This window comes from Pomacea canaliculata, linkage group LG4, assembly GCF_003073045.1.
Source record: "Pomacea canaliculata isolate SZHN2017 linkage group LG4, ASM307304v1, whole genome shotgun sequence".
NCBI classification, from domain to species: Eukaryota; Metazoa; Mollusca; class Gastropoda; order Architaenioglossa; family Ampullariidae; genus Pomacea; species Pomacea canaliculata.
Window position 1 is genome coordinate 10,020,470 of NC_037593.1, and position 22,923 is coordinate 10,043,392.

At 42.2% G+C, this 22,923-nt stretch overlaps 1 protein-coding gene across 5 annotated transcripts; it reads left to right on the forward strand.

Moving 5' to 3' along the window:
• Positions 1-295: 295 nt before the first annotated feature.
• On the forward strand, positions 296-22,563 carry LOC112562735 (solute carrier family 13 member 5-like). Of its 5 annotated transcripts, none has more exons than XM_025236185.1 (16): positions 296-746; positions 1,513-1,728; positions 11,839-11,988; positions 12,436-12,551; positions 12,993-13,120; positions 14,735-14,834; positions 15,131-15,283; positions 15,777-15,905; positions 16,238-16,327; positions 16,692-16,796; positions 17,385-17,494; positions 18,355-18,402; positions 19,870-19,994; positions 20,179-20,340; positions 20,526-20,663; positions 20,809-22,563. In XM_025236185.1, the coding sequence occupies exons 2-16, from the start codon at positions 1,627-1,629 to the stop codon at positions 21,004-21,006; spliced, it is 1,854 nt and encodes a 617-aa protein (XP_025091970.1). In that variant the 5' UTR covers positions 296-746; positions 1,513-1,626; the 3' UTR covers positions 21,007-22,563. The 5 variants fall into 5 exon arrangements, with proteins under 5 accessions (XP_025091970.1, XP_025091974.1, XP_025091972.1 ...); XM_025236187.1 differs by lacking the exon at positions 296-746 and adding an exon at positions 778-1,053; XM_025236188.1 differs by lacking the exon at positions 296-746 and adding an exon at positions 1,083-1,192.
• Positions 22,564-22,923: the final 360 nt, after the last annotated feature.

A 22,923-nucleotide genomic window follows, 5' to 3' on the forward strand; every position in this document is an offset into this window, starting at 1 on the left:
TAATATTTGCAGTGGCTGCTAAGAGTAATTTATATATAAAGATATCAGGGGGCGGGTGTACGGTACCCGACAGATATTTAAATATTTTACAATCATTTTAGCCGATTGACACACGTCTGCCATCTAACGGCTAGCGGCGTACTGTACACAAGGCCGTAAGGGGTGAGTAGAGGAGGGGGAATCACGCTGAATGTGATGGAGACAGGAGGGGGTGAGACGAGCGAGGTTCCCTCCAGGCGGAGCAACGACTGTCGATTTTGAATGAGCAGCAGGGTTCCGTGTATGAACAGGATAGTATTATACGTGTAACTAGGAACAAGATACTCGAGAGCTGGCCGAGTGTAACCTCGTGGTTCCTTACCTGCTCCGCTCGTCGTTCCTCTCCTTCCCCCCTACCTACCCCTTGATCACGGGGTTGACGCGTCAGGGACAATTTAACATCAGTGTGTATGCTCACTGGTGACAGATTCCGACTCACCATCGTGCTGAGCATATCGACGATAAGCTGGGAGCATTTACACAGGTTAAGATCTCTCGACAGACCTTTTGCCGCGGTACTATTTAGCACTGCACCCCGTTTCCGTCAGTTTGTTTTTTCTTCTTCTTCTCTCTCTTGCCACACGCGGTCCAAACAGCCGGTCTCCTGAATAACGTGAAGTGATTGGATAAAAGTGAACCACAATTCACATCTCTAGTCTGTGCGGACAGTCTTCGAAGGAAGTCCCGGGTATTGTTTCCAGACAGAGGTAAGCACAACACGAACGGGTGAGAGGTAGTTCTTCTTCTGGCATTCTGATAATGGGGTGCGTGTGTGCGTGTGGCACCTAGTACAGCAACAAGCGGTCCTACACGACTCAGACGGTAAGCAAGTTTTGCCAGAGAAAACAAAAAGTGCGCGAAGGTCGCAGCCGGCAAGTTTAGTCCGGGCTGACGTTGCATCATCATCTCCACTACCACCGACATCCGCCGACGGCGGCAAACACAAGTAGTTGACGTCGGAGACTTGCGTAGTCGTGACCTCCTTAGTGGTTCGAAACCCTAGTAGGCAAGCAGGTCAGTTGACTTCACCTTATCGACTTACATGGGGAGGGTCGTTGTTTCACGTCGTTGTTAAAGGCACGTGCTGCTTACCTGCCCTTCTCCCACCCCGTCCTGTGTTTCTTAATGACAGACACCATAACTTAAAAAAAAGGTGGGAGGAATCAGTAAGCAAAGAGGATATCAGAGTTGTCTTGCTGTCCTGAAAGGACATGCTTAGTGAGTGACCGAGATCTATATTAGACAGTATAAGTAGCTTCAGTACGAACACGCGACAGAGAGAAAAAACGAATTCAGTCGTTGACTTTTTTAAAAATTGCAAGTCACCCGACCTGCGGTATAACTGCTTCTCGCGGTAAGGAGACAGACACTTAAGAAGTATAGTCGGGACATAAAATGTATTTCGAGTGTCCTTTCGTAAAACCATAAATTCAGTCACACGAGTACTAACGGCAAGCTGTTCGTGTTCCTCAGCTTGTTACAGCCGCACATCTGCTGAGTTGTCTTCGCATCCCAGAGCCGGCTGGACCGTTAGCTTGCCCTGAGTTTTGAACCCTCGCCGTCACGCCGGGGACTCGCTAGACGAGAATGCGAAGGTGCCTCCGGAGCTTCTGGGAGTCGAGGACTCTGTGGTTGTCTGTACTCATTCCTATCGCGGTCCTGCCTCTGCCGCTGTTGTACCCGAACAGTGTGAGTACTCTCTTGCTTGTTTTTAGATACTTTCTTTAGCTTGAAATGTTTTCTTTAGGACTTTTTATCCTTAATATATATCTTGTGATATATATATATCGGTGTTTTGAAATAGGTTTTATTCGAATACTAGCGAAAGATTTTGATGTTATCCCGTTGATACAAACCGATTGCCTAATTATTAATAAGAACATCAATAATAAGCAACATCCTATTCACACCAGAGCAGAGTGAAGTTGCAAGAGTCGATATAGTGTTACTCAGGTGGAACAAAAGAAAGTAGTTTGGTATACCAATCCTTACTAAATGGAAAGCTTTAACATTTACCACTATTAAGCTAGTGCCATGGCAACCATATTTTTTAAGTATCAAACAAAGCTTGCTGCTTCAGTTGCAAGGCTATAGCGATGAAGCGCTACAACAGAGCCGGTTAGCGAACAACCTACCATCGTAACAAGCTAGTGGTGTGATGTAACCACTGAATACATGTTGTGCCGTCACAGCTGTGTGGCTACTCTTGTATATCAGCTTCACAGATGGGGAGATTGGTGATTTTATTGTATCTACAGGCTCTTCTTAGCTTCTCGCTGCAGACTGGAAAATGTGCGAGCGGCCTGTCTTTTGTTCGTGAAATTAGTTAAATCTTTCAACTGTTTGCAAGATAGAATTCATACTGTATGAGGTCGTCAAGGGAAATTTTTGCTACGTGGTATTTGTGTTCTCAGCTGTCTTTATTTCAAAGTGCTCTGATTGTCACTGACGGAGAAGTTGATGGTCTACCACTGTTCACAAAGATGCCAGACAGCACTTCTAGGTTTGATTACGACTTTAGACATTGCTTATAATTATGATTTATTTATGAAGTCGTACAAGTTCTTAGTTCTTCAGTTCTGTTCCATCAAAAAGACAGAACAGTTGTTCTTTGTTCTGTAGTTATCACTGACCGAGAAGACCGATTTTTTTAGGCCGGGATAGAGGTGGGGGAGAGTCTCCTCCTCAATTAACCGGACATGTTCTGAAGTGGGGCAGGATTCAAATCTGTTAATTTACTGTTTAAAGGAAAAAGCAGATGTGTATCTCTAAGTGTTGCTGACCGAAAATTTGGACAACAATCTTCGCAGTTGCCTCCTGCCTCGTCCAGAATGTCTTTCCTGTCAGTTTGACCACTGTTATTTTCAACATGGTTTCGAAAGTCAAAGAAGTAGGTGACCTGTCGGCTATCTTTGACAGCGGTTGGTAGAGAGCTGCTTCGCTTTTTATGGCCCTTGCCTGCGACTTATCTGACCTTATTTTTAAATTTCTTTCATGTCGGGAGTGCGAGCGGGAGGGGGAGTAGAGGAGAGGAACTGCTGTTATTGTGAATAAAGGGTGTTTGGGAGGTGCGCGATTGGCTGTCACCTTTTTTTTTTTTCGAAAAAACTCGTGGTCTTATTTAGCGGTCGAAAAGTCGACCACAACACATTCCCTGTTGATGACCAAGATGTAAGTCAGACCATCGGCCATTTTGCGTTTATAGTCCCCCGGGCAGACGACTACGACGGCGGCATGGAACGCATTGTATCGACTGTGGGAGTCTGCAGACTCGAAACAGACTGGAGGAAACTGCCAGATGGATCACAGTCTGGTACTCACATCTGCTGGCTCTCTCACGGTCGAAGGGCTGAAGTACTTGGTTGAAGTAAAGGCCGCACTGGAGATTTGCTTACAACACGTCTTCTCGTTGAACAGATGTTAGGATCTTTGAACCTTTAGCCCTTGGGGTTTTTTCCCTTCTTTTTTAATTTTTTTTTTACCTAGCGTTTATCAAGCTTCACGACACGTTATAGAATATGGAGTTCATTCGAACTCGAGCCTGAATCACAGATGTGAAATGCTACAAAAGGAAACCGCTTTGTCTAACAACAGGACAAGGAAACAAGGGGTTGAGGGAAGATGTTTTATTTACTTATGTATGGGATGTTGGCCGTCTTTTACAGGATATGCTGCAAACGCTGGCTCTTGGCTCCTAACCTGTTATTAAATGCAGCAGACAGCCGGCATTACAACCTGTCTTGGTCAGAACTGCGTGCGGATTGCGTATACCATGGACAAATTTTGGAAGGAGGCGTAAGGGTCTTTGTAACCAGGACCCATACTGTAGAATATGATACCATGTTGTGACCATATTTACACGACGGCCGAACAAAGGAATTCGCTAAACGTAGTGACGTGTGCATCCGGTTAAGACTGCCATTTATCGTGATGGGCAGAGCCAATCCAAAGGAACCCACTCACAACAACAACAACACTAATAATAAAGTTGATTTATATCACGCTTTACTCCATCATCAGAGGCAGGCTCAAATCACTGTAATAAATAAAATACACAAAGCTGGTATCAAAAGAGTTGATTGTGAACCCTGTTCACATAGCTACTCGAGATGAAAATCGAATGAATGCCATCAGCATCTATGTGATCTGCAGCCTTGCTGATCCTTCGTATACGACTGCACAGTCACAGGTAAAGAGGTCAAAGGTGATACTTCTCTGAGGACGAAGGCACGTTTTGAGAGTTTGTTCCACGCACGCAGATGCCTCGGACACAATGATTAAGAACGAATAATGATCTTAGAGACCTGCATGCTGTAGGCTATAAAGGCATCCATAGTCCCACCGAACGGTCCTCCAAGATTATGATGAAGGCGATCGACGACGTGGAAAACATAAGAAAAGCTGAGCGACTAACGTGAAGGACTGGACAGGCTGTTCGCTGAGGGACCTTCTCAGACAGACGGAAGACCCGCTTCTTCACCTCTGTCTTGAATTTTAAATTCAGCCCAGGGAAAAGAAAGATTCATCGGAATACTGCATTTAAGGCTTGAGGAAAACACTTTTGGAAACAGAGCACAATTCTGGCACTGAGGAAGCGAACCCGACACTAGTCCAGAACCCCTCTTGGAGCAAGATGGAGGACGACACGAAAAGCTAGTCTACATATAGCAAGGAACATAGCTCGTAAATCAGAAAAATGGAAAATAGCATGGTTCACAATGGGAAAAATTTTAAAGTTCCAGTGAAGGAGGATTATAATCTTGTGAAACAAGCATGCTGTGGAATAGCCTCCATCTCCATCTTAAGCAATTGAACTCTCTGAACTATTTTCGAGACTAGCTAAAATACATATACTACAATGTAGGAAAGTTGGATTAGGTGACATCCTTAAACATAAGAAATACTTGCTTCTTCCCAACATCAGGACCCTTGAAAATATCTGTTTTAACTACTGCTTTTGTACATATTCAACTTCTGCTCTCTTTTAATGTTATGTTATGTTTATCACTACTTTTTTTTAAAGTATTTAGCTAATTATTTAGCTTATTCTTACTTCGTAGAGGGCGAGGGCTAAATGGAAAAAGCATGTCTTGCTTACTGTACCTCTCGTTAATAAAGAGTTATTACTGTCATTGTCAAGAACTGCTATTCTTTCTCTCTTTTTCTCTCTCTCCTGCTTCTCTACCTTTTTTGCACTTAGTGAAGAATCACATCTCAAGAATGAACCAGGAAGCAGGGAGGAAAGTTAATCTCGCCCCCGTCGACGACATTTTTGGGAGGACTGCCGCATCCTGGTTCCTACGCCACTGTTTACGCTGTGCTGGCGTCGACGTCACGCTGCCCCCGACCTTTGACCCCGACATTGTATAGGTTGTGGAACGTTTGCACAGTCGTTTATAAATTATCTCAGTTGACAGCGATGACAATAAGCATGGAACAATGGACACTGACTCCGACATCTATGGTGTTTGTTTTATGGGTGTTTTTGTGGACAAACGGTTTTCAATGAAACGGAAAAAGTTGCCCGAAGAATTAAAGATGTGAACTTGAGTCGGCTCCAACCGCCTACCACCCGGACCAAGTGTAGCTAATTTCTGGCTGGTTTAGCTTCTATAGAATCTTCTTCTTTCTTGTTTCTATTCGCCCCCAGTGGAGCATGGGACCGCTTCTATAGAATCACCCATGCATAAATTCTTGTTTTTGGAAACGCTCCAGTCCTTATGTTCCTACTAAAAGGCAATAAAAATGTTTTACATGTATCATATAACAACTGTAGAAAGAATGCTTCATGGGAACACACGGGCTTTGTTGGCCTAAATAGCACCAACGTGAAGAAGGTACCCGGAACAGAACACACACGTTCCTCTTGTCGGCAGCCTGCAGGACTTTTAATTCTTCGCCTTTCGTAATTTTGCACATTTGAGCTAATAAATTTAAAGTACACTTATTGACTTACATTGCACATCATTCTCTTAGTCCGCACATCGGACATTAAATGAATTCATGGCGAAAGAGATTTCTTCCTTTGAGTATATCGGACAAAGACAACGGGTTCTAGTTGTACATTACGTTGTCAGCAGCTTTTTGGTAATAGTCTTGACTATTGAAGTTAATGAAGTATTCATGAATGTGATTAGCTAAGTTATTACATATTTCATTAATTCATTATAACCCGCAGAATTCTCTAGGAATATTTAATTTCACAATATCGTCGGAATCTTTTATGTGGACCTTAATACAGACGTTCGTGAGAAGCGAACCAGATGGACGGTCACGTGGTTGGTCAAATGCCTAACAGGACGTGTGGTGTCGTGGGTATTTCTTGACCGTTTTTTGCAAGTTTGCTCGATGATTATGAGCAGGGGTTTACAGCATGGACGCTTCACCACCCTATATATCACGGATGCAGAGGCAAACAAACAGAACGTCATTCGCGGTCCATCGATCCCTGCTTCCTTTACATTGCAAAGAGTTTTCTGGAATACGAGGAACGGAACTTCGCAAATTGTTCCACTACTAGAATGACAGCGACATTACCCGGATTTTCAGCTGGATGGTTTATCTAGAGATCGAAGTTAGGACGAGAGGCTAGGCAGACTGAGGGTGCAACATTCAAATAAAACATGGCGAAGGACATTTTGCAAACCTCAGTAAAGCTGTACAGGCAGTGTGGAATGGGATGTGTGGTGGATGAAGGGTTGTGAAGATGAAAATGTAGGAAAAATAAATGCAGAGAAGCCAGAAGGAGAAGTGACTAGGAAAAAAAAATGAAGCCGAGGCCGGGGTACATGGGTTCATTTTCTCTTTTCATGCACACAAGTGCTCGTTATAGTACACCGTGCACAATATTCTTGTATTTAGTAAAAATCTTTAAGAGGGATACAGTTTCTTAGAATTTTTACCAGGTTTTAACATAGCTAGAAAACCCTGTCTGCACAAGCAGGACATCTGTATAAACTCTAAATAATTAAGCTTACTTCTGTGTTTGTGTCTACAAGAGAAGTCTGTTGTTGAAAAAGGTATGCAAAGTTTTGTTTTATGCAATTAATACACACAGTCTCATACCTATGTATATTGGTCAGGGTAGATCGGCTATGTTATGTGAATATTGCCAATTTGACATGTTCTGTGTTATTTGCTGTCAGTGTTGCATTTGTGTTTCTGTTCATCATATTTATGATGCAAATCCAATGTCAATAAATAAAAATACCTCTCAAAAAATTCTTGTAGAGATGCAGACAGTATTGATATATTTATATGTATTTTTCGTCAAAGTAGTTCTTGATCAAACTTTGGCTCAAGACATTGGACACAACTTCTGAATCAGAACAAACACGAGAAGCTGCAAGTGTTTGTTAGAAGACCGTTGTTTCACAACTTGAGTGACTTAATTGTGACTTTTTATGTAAAGACGGATGTGTACGGGGGAGTCCGGGGTCGTGGTGTTTCACCAGCCGGTACATGAGAGGTATCCGCTTGAAGGAAGGATGTAGATAATGAATGACTTTAATTAATAGACATGCCGTGGAGAGCTAAGCCTGTGTCCACATGACAATGAAGCTGATTAACCTTTCTCCCCAAGGTCCCCCAACTACCATGAAGACTATGTGAGTGTGCCTGGTGACAAGTGTGTTTGTGTGTGCGCGCTCGCACGAATAAAGAAACAAAACATTCTTTGTCCAGCTGGACAGCTTGAGAGGTCAGTCGGGTTCTGGCTATGATTCATAGCGGCAGTGTTGGAATATTTTGACGTATGATAAAAGTCTGGCTTTTAGTACGAAACTGCCAATATGGAGTGGGGATGCCTCTGTGAGACTGTTTTAGTCACTGCTTATAAGATGAACTAATGGCGTGCAGAAGTCTAAAATATCGCCTGTTTAGTTTCAGAAATGTGACGCAGTGGTTGCTTTTATTATTATTATTTTTTTTTAAGAAGCAGAAAATACCAGAAACTCTATTTTTTACCATTTTAACTTTCTTTCTTGCTCGTCGGGTAAAGCAGTTTTATATTTCTTCTCTTTATTTCTTTAATTCTTCCTTTGAAAAAGAAGACTTGCATACGTTCTCTACGTGCATCACCATCACTTTCATCATCATCACAATCAGTAACTGACTTTGATAGCACATCATTATAACACTGAAAGCTAACCCTTTGATGCTACTGGTGCTGTTAACCGCGAGAGGTCATGGCTGTGGGACAACTCTTCCTCACATTGTCTCCACTTGACACTGAGACAACCTTCGTGTGCTTTCTATGCATTGTCAGGAGCTTATAAATGCATATGTAATTTATGAAGTCAGTTCAGGAACTGCTTACAGTGTTCTCATTTACAAACCGACCCGAATCGCGTGAAGCCTGGAGCGTTCCGCTTGTTTATTTTCTCTGTGTGACGTCATAGCTTCAGGCGTGCGCGTGCGCGTGCGCGTCGTGGCATTGGTGTGGGGGAGGGACTGAAACCTCCCAGATCAGCACCGGGGTATCTACTGTACCTTGGACGTGGTAAATGACCTTTTGCCGTAGGTTAGGTTTAGTTGGTCGTTGGGGCTGTGCCAGAAATCATGGCCACGTCACAGTGAAGTAGACTGTTGAATCTTTTCTTGTGGAATCTTGTTAGTGTGTGAGTACTAATATGTATACTCTATGCGTTTTCATGTTCAGAAGAGCTAGGAGACCAGGGGAGTTAGGAAGACATAATAATAGAGACGTCAGATATCAAGAGGGAACAAGAAGGCCAGGTCTTGTCGTTTATGACAAGATTACTGGACACGGCACACTTGTCCCTTAAAGGTTACTTAAAGGCTACATAAACACAGATAACAAACAAAATTTTTTAAAATTACTTGCCCTTGAAAGATAAAGCCCTCTCTTTCTTTGTGTGTGTACTCGTGCATGCGCATGATGGTTTGTGTATTTATATTTGTGTGTTTCCACCCACCCACAAAGTATGTGACAACACTTTTGATACGGAGCTGTATTTGGGAACACGTCCACGAGTGAAGCTGCCTGATTGCCGAGCGAGAAAATGAGAGTTACTGGACTTTGCCCGACAGTGGGCATGACGTCACAGACACGAAATGTTTTCGCCTCCCGTTACTTATTTGATTAGCATATGTCTAATTAACCACATCCGTCATCTTGGCCTCTGATTACATCACCCACCCACCCCCACACACACAGACCACCGCGTGTCAACCTGAAGCAACGGGACCTCCCTTGATTCGCCACTGACGTCATTGGTCGCGAACCAGGCGTCTGTCCGGACAGGACATGGAGACTTTATGATATTGACCAACGACTTGAATTTGTTGACTTCTTTGCGAAGGCTTTTTTTATTTTTCGTTTTTGTTAGCATCATGAAATTAGAACAGGAAGCCAGACAGGTGTTTGAAGGGTCTGTGCACGTTCTCAGTCTGGTTTTCATGTGCTGGACATCTGCTTTCATCGACCTGCTTGTGGGACACACACGTCTCATTAATCCGCTGCCTGTTTATGTGGACAAAACCCTACTGAGACGTCCTTTTTCTCGTATAAATGGGGATCAAGTCCTTGGCCCTGAATGATATAATGATATTAACTGGGATCAAACAAGGTGGTAAGGGCCACACACACACAAACTCACACTTGCATACACGCGCGCTCATTCGAACACGAAATTTTACGATCATCACTTTGTGATGTCAAAGAGGGCTATGAACAGGGAACCGTAGGTTAGAGAAAATTAAGTCTGGCAACCGTTGATGATGTCAGTATCGCCAATTATTATTTTATAGTTTTACTATTTTTGGTATCCTTAGATGAGGTCACTATTTGTGCTCAGTGCGCAGAAGAGACGGTGTTGTTTGTAGTCCTGTAGTCCTTCCGGAAAAAGAAAAGCGAAAAGAAATCTGTAGATGTATAAAGTAAGAGTGTGTAAATGTATTCTGGGTGTGAGTTCCGGCACTTGTTTTTCTTTGAGAGACGGCGCTCAAACAATTAGACGGGGACCTTCTGTGTCACGTGCAAACTGTCTGCCTGACACATGACCTTTCTTGTTCACACCTCAACGCCCCTTTAGAATGATATGTAACACTATTCTAAATGACAAAACAGACACCTGTTCCACGATCCTTCTAAAATTCCAACCTACATTGTTCCCTTAGGGCCATGATATGCAGTACCAAAGGTCACCAACGAAATCCCACCAATAGTATCGCCATTAGTATTTTTAGGGGCGACGCTACTTGATCCAAAGTTCACGAAAACAAATAAAAAACTGAGAAGAGTTTAATAGCATTCGAAAACAAGACTATTATTCCCTTGTCTCGTCATATGATAAGATAGATTTACAGTGTTTGCTTCATGCGTCAGTCAGTTAATCTTGTTTCAGCAAGTGTTGCGGGGTGTCGGGGGGACGGAGACGTGCTGCGATCTGTTTTAAAGACGCGAGGTCATGGTTATGCAGCAGGTGCCCCAAGTCTCACCTTTACACTTCAAAGGACATTAACACAGACGTTTGAAGGCCAGTCTGTACTTTCTAAGAGAGCACCAACAGAGAAGATAACTTGCAGTTCTTTAGCCTGATACAACGCACAGAAGAGAGAGGGAGAGGCACTAGTGACTCTTTGTCTTACCAATGTCCCAACCAGTATAGCTCAGTCAGTCACCTGAAAAATGTCAGTCATCCATAATATTGATGAGCCCGACACACTGACAATACCTCATGGGTTCCCATTATGTCTCACCTAGTTTTGCTGTGAAGCGTGACCACCCTGATTTGTAAAGACGACACAGGAACATCCACGGCCCCCTGGCCTGTTTCACCCGTTACCGAAAGAAGTCTGACATTTGCTGGATATTTTTTGATGACCTGAAAAGTACGGTCTTTGCCCTCGATGTCGGAGCAAAATAGTACTTTGGAAAGAACGCAGTGGGCTTGTAGATAAGGCATCTGTCACAAGTTCAAGGGCATGTCACGGATTTAGGCCACTCTACTTTATTACTATTATTATTTTTGGAATGCGTGTTTGCGTTATGTGTGTTTATGACTCAGAGATCGTAAATACATTCTGATTTCTCAAGAGGCTACGAATTCCACAAACAAACCAAGCCACTTACAAGAAATTTATTCCTTCATTATTCATTCGTTGTAAGTCTGCAACCATGGTCTCCTCCATTTTGTCTTCGGCAGTCTGTCGCAGTTTCTGTAACATATTCTTTATATATGTGTTGCTGGCTTTACCCACCCTAACCTTGAGGACTGATTGATCACACTTGGTCTGTCTCCCTACTCATAGACCTGTCACACTTGGGTGACCCTGCCAGGAGCTCTTGGTTCCAGTCATAACTAGCTTCCTAACCAAGGTAGCGATTGTCGCGACAGACAAGAAAGTCATTAGAGAAGTGTCTGTTCTACAGAGAGCACATACAGGCTCATCAACATGGTGCTAATTATTCATAGATGGCGCAGGCATTACACTAGAGCCTCAAAACCTAAAATTAAACGTTTTTTGCACGTATTATAGAAACACACATAAATTAAATTAATGTGCGGATGTCATTAAACAATATGCCATTAAGGACAGGACTGACTCTGTGGCTGATACTCCCTAAGAAGCTTCTGTGTCTGGCGGTACCACAACTCCAGTTCCAGTCCGTTCGGTACAATTAGCGCTTGAATTTGAAGAACAGGTATTTTCCTGAATCATCCAAAGATGAACATGTTCTTGAGTGTTCAGAAATATGCTTTGATAAATTAAAGAAATTTCAGATCAGATACATTACGTCTGATGTTAAATGTCATGTGACCTGTGTCATTTCAGATCGCAAGATGTGGCTATTGTGTCATCGTGACAGGGATTTTCTGGGTGACCGAGCTGCTGCCGCTGCCTGTGACATCCCTGTTTCCTCTTTTCCTCTTTCCAATGCTCGGTGTCATGAAAGCCTCGGATGTGTGCAGTTCTTATGTCAAGGTACTTGCTTTAAATGTCTTTGTCGTGAGTTCAATTAGCTTTTCATGGTTACTGGAGCCAATAGACCGAATAACAACCCATTACAATGCAACTCTTCTGTAGTTGTCGATACAAAAATTAGTTCTCTCAATTTCTCGCTGTGTTTGTTTGTATGTGTTTGCTTGCGTGCTGGCATGCGTGTGAAATACATTTATAAATCATTCAGGTTTACAATGCCTTCCTCTCTCTACCCATCGAATATTCTTTCCATGCGTCATCAAGCAATTTATCACTCAATCGGGCAACACGTATCACTAAACCGTCAAAATTTATTTTTCTATTTCTCTCATTTTCATGTGTCTGTCCTCATTTCCTGTCTGCCCTAGAGTCTCATCTCCCTTCCTGTCAGTCCTGTCGCTCGTTGCCCAATATTACCTTGTGAAAGTATTTATTTTTGATTATTCCCAGGACACGCTAATGCTTTTCATGGGTAGCCTGGTAGTCGCGGTGGCAGTAGAAAAGTGGAATTTACACAGAAGACTTGCTCTGAGAACTCTGACTCTAGTCGGTCCTCAACCACGATGGTAAGGCTCGTTGCGCCGTCTCATTGCCTGTTGCTAAGACAACATTCCTCATCACCCTTTTTTGATTTTTAGGATGAGGAAAGTATGGTAACATGATTTATATAAGTCTATGTAGCTACTAAAGTCGTCTTATGATTTGCCTTCTGTGATTATGGTAGATTATATCATCGTAAGAACGTCTCCATCGTTTAGAACGTGTAGTTGCAACATGTATTTTACACGAGGTGTCATTCCACGAATTTTGCTATTTCGTTGATGTCTTTCTCATCACACATACGCACGCACATATGCACACAAACCCACACACACATATGCAAGTGTACTTACTATTAATGTGTTGTTGGATGGCATGGTGTGGTGTATTCATTGTTCTACACAAGAGTTGTCTTGAGATTTGTTGATATTAATAATGTCGTTAACCTCGATGCTGTGACATGGTAGGTTGCTGATGGGGATCATGTTTCCCTGCTTTTTCCTGTCCATGTGGATGAGCAACACAGCCACAACGGCCATGATGATGCCTATCGTCACCGCCATCCTACACCAGATCCGACAGTCTCGCAAGACTTGTGAGTGTTGTCTCCTTGTTCTTTCTGTCAGAGTCACGCTCGCAATTCATTGAGGGTTTTACCCCCTTTTTATCATTTTCTTTGACTAACAGGATGGTATCACACTTATCTAAAGCTATTGGGTAGATTCTGTAAAATATAGATTGTATTCCCTCGTCTTATATTCATCACTGCCGTTTGTTTCTTTGGTGATGGGGAGAAGAATCAAGAATACATACATCGTTGGGTTTACGTGACAATGCATGCTGGGAAAAAGGTTTCAGTGAGAACCCCTTAAAAGTCTTTTGAAAAGAGTTTTGGACCGATTGACAAGAGAAAGACAGGAGAATGGATGATGCGCCTAATAAACAATTTTATTTTCGATTTGAATATACGTTCGTGACTTTACTCCTCATAAACCGACCACGTGCAATGTTGCTAGGACACCCGACAATACACTGAACGCTATACCAAGCACCATAGGCTCTGACAAAAATAAACACAGAACTAACAATTCTATAAATGTAAGTTAATAAGCCAAGAAACAATAATAGAAATAATTAGTGTAATTTTTCAGTGTCACGTGACTTTGTTAAGCGCGTTCTGATTGGCTTGCTTTCCACACCCACAATGTTTTCATTTTTTCTGCATGTGAAAATCGAAGCCCTATTCCGCGCCCATGTGAAACTGAGGCCACTTTGAAACTGAACATCAATCTGTAATAAATCAGTACAACTTAACCTTTAGGTTAGCCGCTCATCATCCTCATCAGGCCTACGTGCATTCATCAACATATTATTGTCCTTCATCTATCGTCACGATGAACGATAAATAAAGTTGTTAACAAGAGCAAGGAGAGACGGGTCACATATCCAAAATAACGTTCTTCTGTCCGTGATATTGCTCAAGTCTGTTGACTGGGGGTTTGTGCCAACTTTTGGAGAAGACGGGAGGAGAGGAGGAAGGTTGGGGAGGGGTTTGCTGACGTGAATCGTGGAAAGTTACCTAACCCGCATCGTTGCTCGCACGTTGGTGGCCTTGAGCGGCGTGGTGGGGCAACAACAGGTGAGACCTTATCTGACAGGTACTGCACTCATCCCCGCCACCCGCCACCCGCTCCCTACCTCGTTCCCGCTACTGTCTGCCCCCCACCATACGCCATGTCGACGCGAAAGGCTGTCCCTCCTCACGTGACAGGTCGCCCTAGTTTCCCCTCCACACTTGCGTTACCTAGCCTCCCCCGTCTTTAGGCGTATCTCTAGTGACGATGTCGGCTTGTGCAGCAACATGTTGACTTCTTTACACGTGTCCTTAATCAATACCAACACTCTCAGTTGCTGTAGTTTACGAGAGTACTTTGAAAGCAGTGTTGTTGTTGTTGTTGTTGTTGTTGTTGTTGTTGTTGTTGTTGTTGTTGTTGCTGCTGCTGCTGCTGCTGCTGCTGATGATGATTTTTTTGAAAGATAAAGAGTTCCAATTTGGGGTTTGGTTTTTTTTTTGTTGTTATTTTGTTGTTTTTTCTTTTCATACTTTCGTCTTAACATCCTTCACGCCTTTCTAAATCGTACTTGTTTAGTCCTGCACCACCTCTTTACCAGTCAACTTTTCAGAGCAATATTTTATTTACCTACGTAGCTTCAGAAGACGATGAGCTTACTGAACAAAACCAGAATGACATCAAACTCACCATCAAGGAGGTCAAGAATGGGAAGATTGAGGACGATGAGGTCAAGACGTAAGTGAAAACACTTAACACAGTAAGGTTAACTCCCCGCCCAACCCCAGCGGTAAAAGTATATGGAGAAGGTTGAGCTTTTCGTTCGATGATACAGTGAACCACTCGGTTTTCATTTACTTTTACTGTGTTCGTCCATCAGTCGTGTCCACTACTGGTTATATTATTGTATTTTTATCACCATTTTGTTTTTATAGGGAAGCTCGACACTTTATAGCGAAAGTAATATGTGAGAGAGAGAGAGGGTTAAGGGGGCTCCTTCGATCTCATAGATTGATCTGTTTGATGTGTTGAAGGATTATGCCAAATCGAGCTTCAGATGAGGACAAGGAGTTTGCCAGCCTCGCCAAGACGTTTTCTCTCTGCACCGCCTTCTCGGCCAACATCGGGGGCGTGGCCACGCTGACCGGCACGCCCCCAAACGTCATCTTCAAAGGGCTGGCAGACGTGTGAGTTGTGGAAGTCACTGATTGACACTTGATACGCTCCATGTGCTGTTGTTATTGGCATACAATCTTCCGGAGTCAGTGATAAACGAATAAACAACTCGGCTTCGCAGTCCACACACTCACACACACACGTACATAAAGAGCGATGAATTATGGAATTATTAAAAATTATGAACTGCAGTACACGACCCCTGTTAAATGTGAAAAAAATAATACTGACAACAATGATAATGAAGACATTACTGTCGATAATGAGTTTTGCATCCTCGTTGTCGTTGAACATAAAGTGAAAGAAGGAAAATATCTTTTAAGGTGAATCTTTTATACTTTCACACCTTTGATCACCTGTGCTTGCATCACATGTGCTTGCATCACCTAGACTGCACACAGTTCACTGTTTAGTGCATGGAACACGGGGCAGTCGTGTTTCGATTATGAAGACAGATGACTGAGCTCTTACAATGTGTATGTAACAAGAGGTGTGTGTTGACAGGTTGTACCAGCAGTATGGCGAGACCAACCCCATCAACTTCGCCAACTGGCTGATCTTGGGTGTGCCACTGGCAGTCATCTGCTTCATCTTCCTCTGGTTCTGGTTCCAACTGTACGCACAAGGACTCAAGTAAGGACTTTCTTCTTATGATGCTGCATATGGAACCCACATGAGATCAACTTTCTAAAGCTAATCTTAGAAAAATTAACGACAAAACTTTAAAAACACATCCCATGAAGTTGACTTTTCTATCATTAATAATTCTTCTGAGTTTTTTTTTTTTTAGTTAGTGTATGGCTACACCTCGCTGTGTGTGTGTGTGAAGAAAAGTAATGATGAAACAAAGTGGGTTGGTGGACTGTCGTTGAGTTCAATGCCATGTCTTGCTGTCTAACATCGTTTGGCGCATTGTTGTTGTGTAAAATGAGCACGAAAACAAACTGTTTTGTCTGACATTGCAGGTGCTTTCAGTGTTTCAAGAAAGGAGACGAGTCCTACAGTGCCGTAAAGCGAATCTTGCAGACGGAGTACCGGAAGCTGGGTCCCATGTCGTAAGCACAGTTTACATCTTCGATGTTCACTTCGATTGTTCGTGGAGAACTTACCGTTAAATGCTTACTAGACTGGATAATTTCATCGCCTTATTTCATTGCAAAATAATGATGTTAAAAATCGCGTCAGATATCCTGTTCCTTTTGCAATGTACAAACTTTCGATCAACACCGTTTTCAAATGGTCCAATAAATGTAGCAAAACTTTGATATCATTGAAATGAACTGACACACTTATACGTTATGTAGGGTAACTTATTCTAGTTACACCTATTATTCTGTTCTGTAAGGTGGCTTGGTAATTCAACATTTTTTCTCTCGTCCTGGAGAGCGTTTGTCCTGAAGTTGATTGTTGTGTCTTCAGGTTCGCCGAGATCATCGTCCTCGTCGACTTTATCGTCTTGGCAATCCTGTGGGTCACCCGAAATCCAGGCTTTATTCCTGGCTGGAGTTCACTCTTCGAGAAAGAGTAAGCTGCGTCCTGATGGTCTAACCACACAGTGCAGCAATAGAGTCTATTCTGTCAATTAATATTTAGAGGACACGGAAAACAGATGACAACTGCATAAATAAGGTTTACTCTTTTTTTCGCTAAATGCACAGCTACCGGATAAAGCATATTCGGCCAGTCTTGTCACACTGTGACAAAAGTAAACCCGGTTGCTCATGTTTGTGTGCTCATTTTACAGTAGAACAGAGGATTTTTAACTAATCATAGCTGCCTGATAACGGAGTTAAGGGTTGTCACTCCGCAGTTGGCACAGTACAGGGGTGCTAGATGGATTTCATGGATTTCAGGGAGTGAAAGATTTTATGAGCACATTTATATAGCTACAAAAACTCATGCAGTTTGGTTATAAATGATTTGACAACATATTAGATATTCAGCGCACAAGGTGTTTGGCCAGTACTGCCACAGTGTACAGTTGACATGATGTACTGTGTGAAAAGTGCTGAGTATTCACGTCAGTGTAGGTAGATATCACAAGTGTTATCAATCCTTTCACGAGAAGATTGGCAGTGAATGTGACCCTCGGTTTGTCTCGTGTGGCTGCAGGTACGTCAAGGATTCCACACCTGCAATACTCCTAGCAGTCGTCCTCTTCTTCCTGCCGGCTCGACCTCCACGATGGCTGCCATGTTGCCGCTCCAAGTCGGAAGCCATTAGTGAGTTTGTCTTGAGGAGGGGGAGGCTACTGGGAAATTAATTAGACCTGGTGCAGGATTTGGGAGAAAATAGACTTTAGTAAAAGTTTATTTAAAAAACAAATTCACGTGTAAGGACCACTCGAAGAGCAAAGGCGAGATGCCTGAATGCAGAAAGATAATTTTAGGATGGAGTGATTTTGCGTACAGGGGCCAGTTGCATAACACATTTCTAAAATTAAAACACGTTTAGTTCTTAAATGTCCTTAAATAACCAATTTTATTGAAACACAGTACACATCACAGTTTTGTATCTTTACTAAAATTGTTTTAAATAATATAAAACTATACTTGCGGTCTCGTCAGCACAATTTTTCATATGATGTTATACAACGCATCTAAATGGAATCAAAGCGTTTTTGAAAAGAAAGTTGCCAACTTTTCTTGTTAAGAGCAGTTTTATGTTTTAGAAACGTGATATGTAACTAGCCCTGGATGTGGGGTGGCGGTTCTCGTTCAGTGCATCTTACTAATGCCAGGTCATTGACACATCATGACACTCTCACGTCTAGGCACATTGTGACACTTAATATCAAATCACAGCCGCGTTGTCATTGTCACTGGCAAGCCACGGGAAAAGTTTTGCTTCACAACAAATCCTTGTTTCGTCAAAACAAGACGAAATCGATGTTTCTCAAAACATAAACGCTGAGGCCACTGGCGTTTAGTAATTCAAGTTTGCAGACTTGCCGTCTTCAGATTTGTTAGTGTAATGTTTTAAAGTGGAAGCTGGCCACCACTTGCCTTGCAAATGAACGCTCCTTTTGTTGAAGAGCGAGTTGTTAAGCGGGTGTGTAGGCTAATGTTACACGTCTCCACAGTGCTTGAGGACGGCGAGAAGCACCCTTTGCTGAGAGCTCGGCAGCGTCGTAAGTATGTGGTCACGCACACAGCCGCACGCACGTGTCACGCACGCTGGTCACGCTCGCACGCCAGCGAGTCCGGGTGCATCCACAAGACTAACTCTCTACCTGCTTGTGTATCCTACCCCCCCGCTGTACTTGATCACGTTCTTTGAGAGGCATCATTGCTACAGGTTAATATGAGGCACTGTAAGCACTACATCATTATGATTTGTGCTAAATGAAACACTGTCAGTGACTGTATTTTATCGTCATCATCATCGTTGTCGTCGTCGTCGTCATCATGTATCAGCTATAATTAATTGGCCGTAAGGGAGCCAAAAAATATTTACAAAGTTTTCTGTCTTCACCACTGTCGTCTGTTTTTCTGTTACCCACTGATAATAGTTTCTTTATGGTATCGTCTGCTAAAGTGGATGTGGTTTTAAAGGTCTAGGACTGTGATAATAAATGAATAACCTCCCGTTTCGAGGTGAAAGCCCATAAACATCTCCATTTTAAGGACTACAACAAACAGAATAGTTAAAAGCAATGTCATCTAAACATACCCCAAAGCATTCGTCATGCTATAGCTATTTTTAGATTCATTATTATTATTACTTACTATTCATCATTATTACTTATTTTTTTAGTAGTAGTAGTAGTAGTGGTGGTGGTGGTGGTGGTGGTGCATGGTGCTTGAAAGATGATACGGAAGGGGTTACTGAGATTTCGAAACAAAAGCATTTGAAAAAAATGCACTCAGACCTTTGAATACATGTTTAACTTTGTATCGGCCTCAATATGCATGGAACTGTTGCACATTCACCAGGAATGCAAGTCTGCATCTCCAAAGCTTTCAAGGCGCGTTTCTCTGTCTGTTCATAAGCTATGCTTATTCACCAGACTAGTACAAAATAATAACAACATTGATATTTGTTGTCTTTAAGGGGCTTCTTAATACGGTTGATTAGTCAAACACGTAGGAGAAATTAAACTGCACCATCTTAATGATATGGCATGCAAATGTTGAATGAGTTGATGTAGATATTGTACAGTTCATATACGACAGCTTAGGAAATTTGAAAGAACAGAAAGTTGAGGAGTTGTTACAAAATGCAAACATTTATCGAATGCGCAATGTTACCAAGATTTTGAAAGCTGTATAAAAATAAAATCAAACAATTGTTGTGAATTACAACTATCATAAGGAGTTATAAGTTTGATTAATCTTTTGCTAGAATAATTTTGTTCATTAAACTAAAGGCATTGAATCATGTTGTGTAAATATCACTTAATTGCACTGTGCTCTTCAAGAGGATGTTTTCGCAAACATACTGCTTGCTTCGGGGCTAGAAAACATATTGTTAAACAAAATTATAAGTTATTATGCCTTCAATCGTCATGGGTAAAATAGATATAAGCCTCTCTTTATCTCCGTGTCTTTTAACATGAAGCTTGAGAGAATTTATATCTAGAATTTTCGTTTGTTAGAAGAGGCTCTGGAGTTCCCTAGTGGCTACCAGCCAATTCTTACCTGGAAACTCGTCAACGAGAGACTGGCCTGGGGAGTCCTTCTTCTCATGGGAGGAGGTTTTGCCTTGGCTGATGGCTGCCAGGTACGAAAGCTAAACACAGTTTTAAAGACTGGGCCTTTATAACATCTAACAAATTCTACAATTTCCAAACCTTTCTCCTAATTTTGAAGGTCCTATGACAGACAGTCAAGTTCACTCTCCCAAAAGCCGTTCATTCAGATTGACTTAAGTACGATGATGCATTATGTCACCTGGCGTGTCCCAGGTATCCGGGCTGTCCAAATGGGTCAGTGGTCACCTGGCGGCCTTGGCAACGTTGGACCCGTGGGTCATCGGTATGTTGCTCACACTGTTCATCGCTGTCACCACAGAAGTGACCAGCAACGCGGCCACCACCACCCTCTTCGTCCCAATCGTCGGGGATCTGGTGAGTACCCAGCAGAATGTCTATGAGAGCTCGAATTACAGTGAAGATACTAAGGATGTGAAATTTCCTGCTGTCTGTTTGTCAGATCTGACAGGCTAAATGGAACCTAATAAAGTCACGTATAGTCTGACAATTGCAAGTTTTCGGTCGTAGGATTTCCATGATTTTTCCTGATTTTTTTTCAGGCCGTGCAGCTGGGAGTGAATCCATTATACTTCATGATTCCATGCACCATCTCAGCATCTTTAGCCTTCCTGCTGCCAGTAGCAACGCCACCAAACGCCATTGTGTTTTCCACTGGCTTCCTAAAAGTTAAAGACATGGTATGATGCGCAATATCTCATGTTTAAAATGATCTTTAATGATTAGATGATCTTCAAATATTTGTTTCTTAATCCCACTGGAACTTAAAGCGCTGTACTTTTTATTTTTAGACCGGCTGAATCACTTTGGATTGTTTGTTGCCAGGTGCTGGTGGGACTGCCCATCAACATCTTCGCGCTTGTGGCCCTCAACATCGCCTGCAACACGTGGGCTGCCAGTACCTACGACCTCTTCAACGTCCCACTCGGCTTCCGGATCAACTCTACGGCCATGAACTTAAATGATACCATGGTCTACAGTATAAACAGTTCCCTTCCCTTAAATGTTTCTGTTATATCTTGAATTTCATGCTACGCTTTTCTATGTTATGTCGCATTTTTGCGAGTCACGTGGTCCAGTGTGCGAAATCATGTGGCGGACGTTGAGAGGAGAATCTACCTGAAGTAGGTATTGCATGCCAAGTGTTCATACTATTCTTTGCCTATGTGAAGGCTAGTTGTAAATAATGTGTAAAAATGTACATAAGGGAAAGAGGAACAGAGAACGTTACCTATTTGTACAGGACTGAATATATTCTTGTCATTTCAAATTCCCCTTCATGTCAATTTTTCTGCTGGTGAAAACGTTGATTGGGATCACATCGAACGAGAAATATTTTGATGTTTGACAGAAAATTGTGTCCGTATGAATTATATTCTCTTGTTATCTCATTAACTCCCCTATGATTCGTGCATGGAAGGAGCAACAGTTGTGGCACGAACAGAACTATTTCATTAACCCTTACACTGAAATTAAAACTTCGTGGCCGTTTTAGCTGTAACTGTTAATGAGATGTTTTTTAGTCGAAACCACGCTTGCTGCGATCTTTGTGATGTATCAGTTCATTATGGTATGATGTAACTAGACGAATTTCAAGAAAAAGCAGCGTATGTTGTCGGAAATTCTTGAGATGCCCATTGTTATCACCGCTTATAATGTAAATAGCAGTTTTGTAAATATTTGTAAAATGGTGAGGTAAACACACAAATATAGTCACGCACAGACTCACATCCCCATCTTTTCACGTATCACCGGTGAGTCCATTCTTGGAGCAGCTCTTACCAGGATGTGTAGAACCTAGTTGGGTCTTGTCATCCTCTCGGTGTTTGTATAATTTGCAGATATAGTAAAGAAAAAGTCTTAAAAACTAAGCTCGCTGACAGATGACTACAAACACAGCCCTCATGAGCACACATTCACAATGCTGTAAAAATACAGGAGTTACAAACCTCCTTGTTGTGTTTGTAACCATGGAGGTGCAAACCTCCTCATTGCTATATCTCTGTAACCGCGGAGGTGCATGCGTTATCTTTGGGTCTCTCTGTAACCATGGAGTCCAAACCTCATTATTGTTGGGTCTCTGCGCAACCATGGAGATGCAAAAGCTAAATGCATATGTCCGCACAAAACGAAGACTGATCGCTGTTAACGAGCGCTGGTCACAGTTCCAGACATTCTACCTTTGCTGTCAGGTTGTCGTGACAACAGGACAAGGCCAAAGGTTGGCTTCACGTGTTCTTACCTTTCACTTACATAGCTCCATCCTCCTCAGGTACTATGTCGTCATTCCGGTGAAGAGAAAAACCTTCGTGTAAAGCCAAAGATGATTTTCATTTAACACAGTTGTTTCGTGTTTATCTCATTTTGAAGATATTGTTGCGATTGTCGGTGGTGCTGATTATTAATGGGTGTGTGAGATTACAATACTGATGCCGTATGCGTGGTACACTAGAAAAATGTGATACGTGACTGGTGTGAAAGCTGTTGGGGATTGTTACCTCATGCTTTGTTGTGATATGAGCTTATCACATTATGACCACGTAACTGTTAAAGAGAAAATAAAGGAGAAACACAATTGTGTTTGATTTGTGTCAACTGTACTGGTGTGTATTTCGTTTGCCTTTTACATATAAGGCTGCAAAATAATTCTGTTTTTAGTTTTTTATTTTATAACTTAATTGCAGTCTTATTTTCGGAGACCAAAATACACGAGCACAAACTAAAGTTGGCAAAACACAGGCTAACCAGAGTCAGTTGCCTACTCGGTTTGCTGTTTAAAAAGAAATGTATGTGATGTCATACACAGTGAAATACGAGTGGCGCAAACTTTCAAACCGTTTGATTTGATTTTTAAAAAAACACACAATTTCCCAGAAATTGCTCTGGCCAAATGATTTTAAAATTTGTTGTTATCTAGAAAAGACTCGTGGTCTTCAGATG

Excerpts from the sequence above, each read along its gene's own strand:
- LOC112562735 (XM_025236185.1), top strand. The coding sequence starts at position 1,627 with ATGCGAAGGTGCCTCCGGAGCTTCTGGGAGTCGAGGACTCTGTGGTTG. Across the intron at positions 15,284-15,776 it reads TTCAAAGGGCTGGCAGACGT|GTTGTACCAGCAGTATGGCG; the intron begins GTGAGTTGTGGA and ends GTGTGTTGACAG. Across the intron at positions 16,797-17,384 it reads AGTTCACTCTTCGAGAAAGA|GTACGTCAAGGATTCCACAC; the intron begins GTAAGCTGCGTC and ends GTGTGGCTGCAG.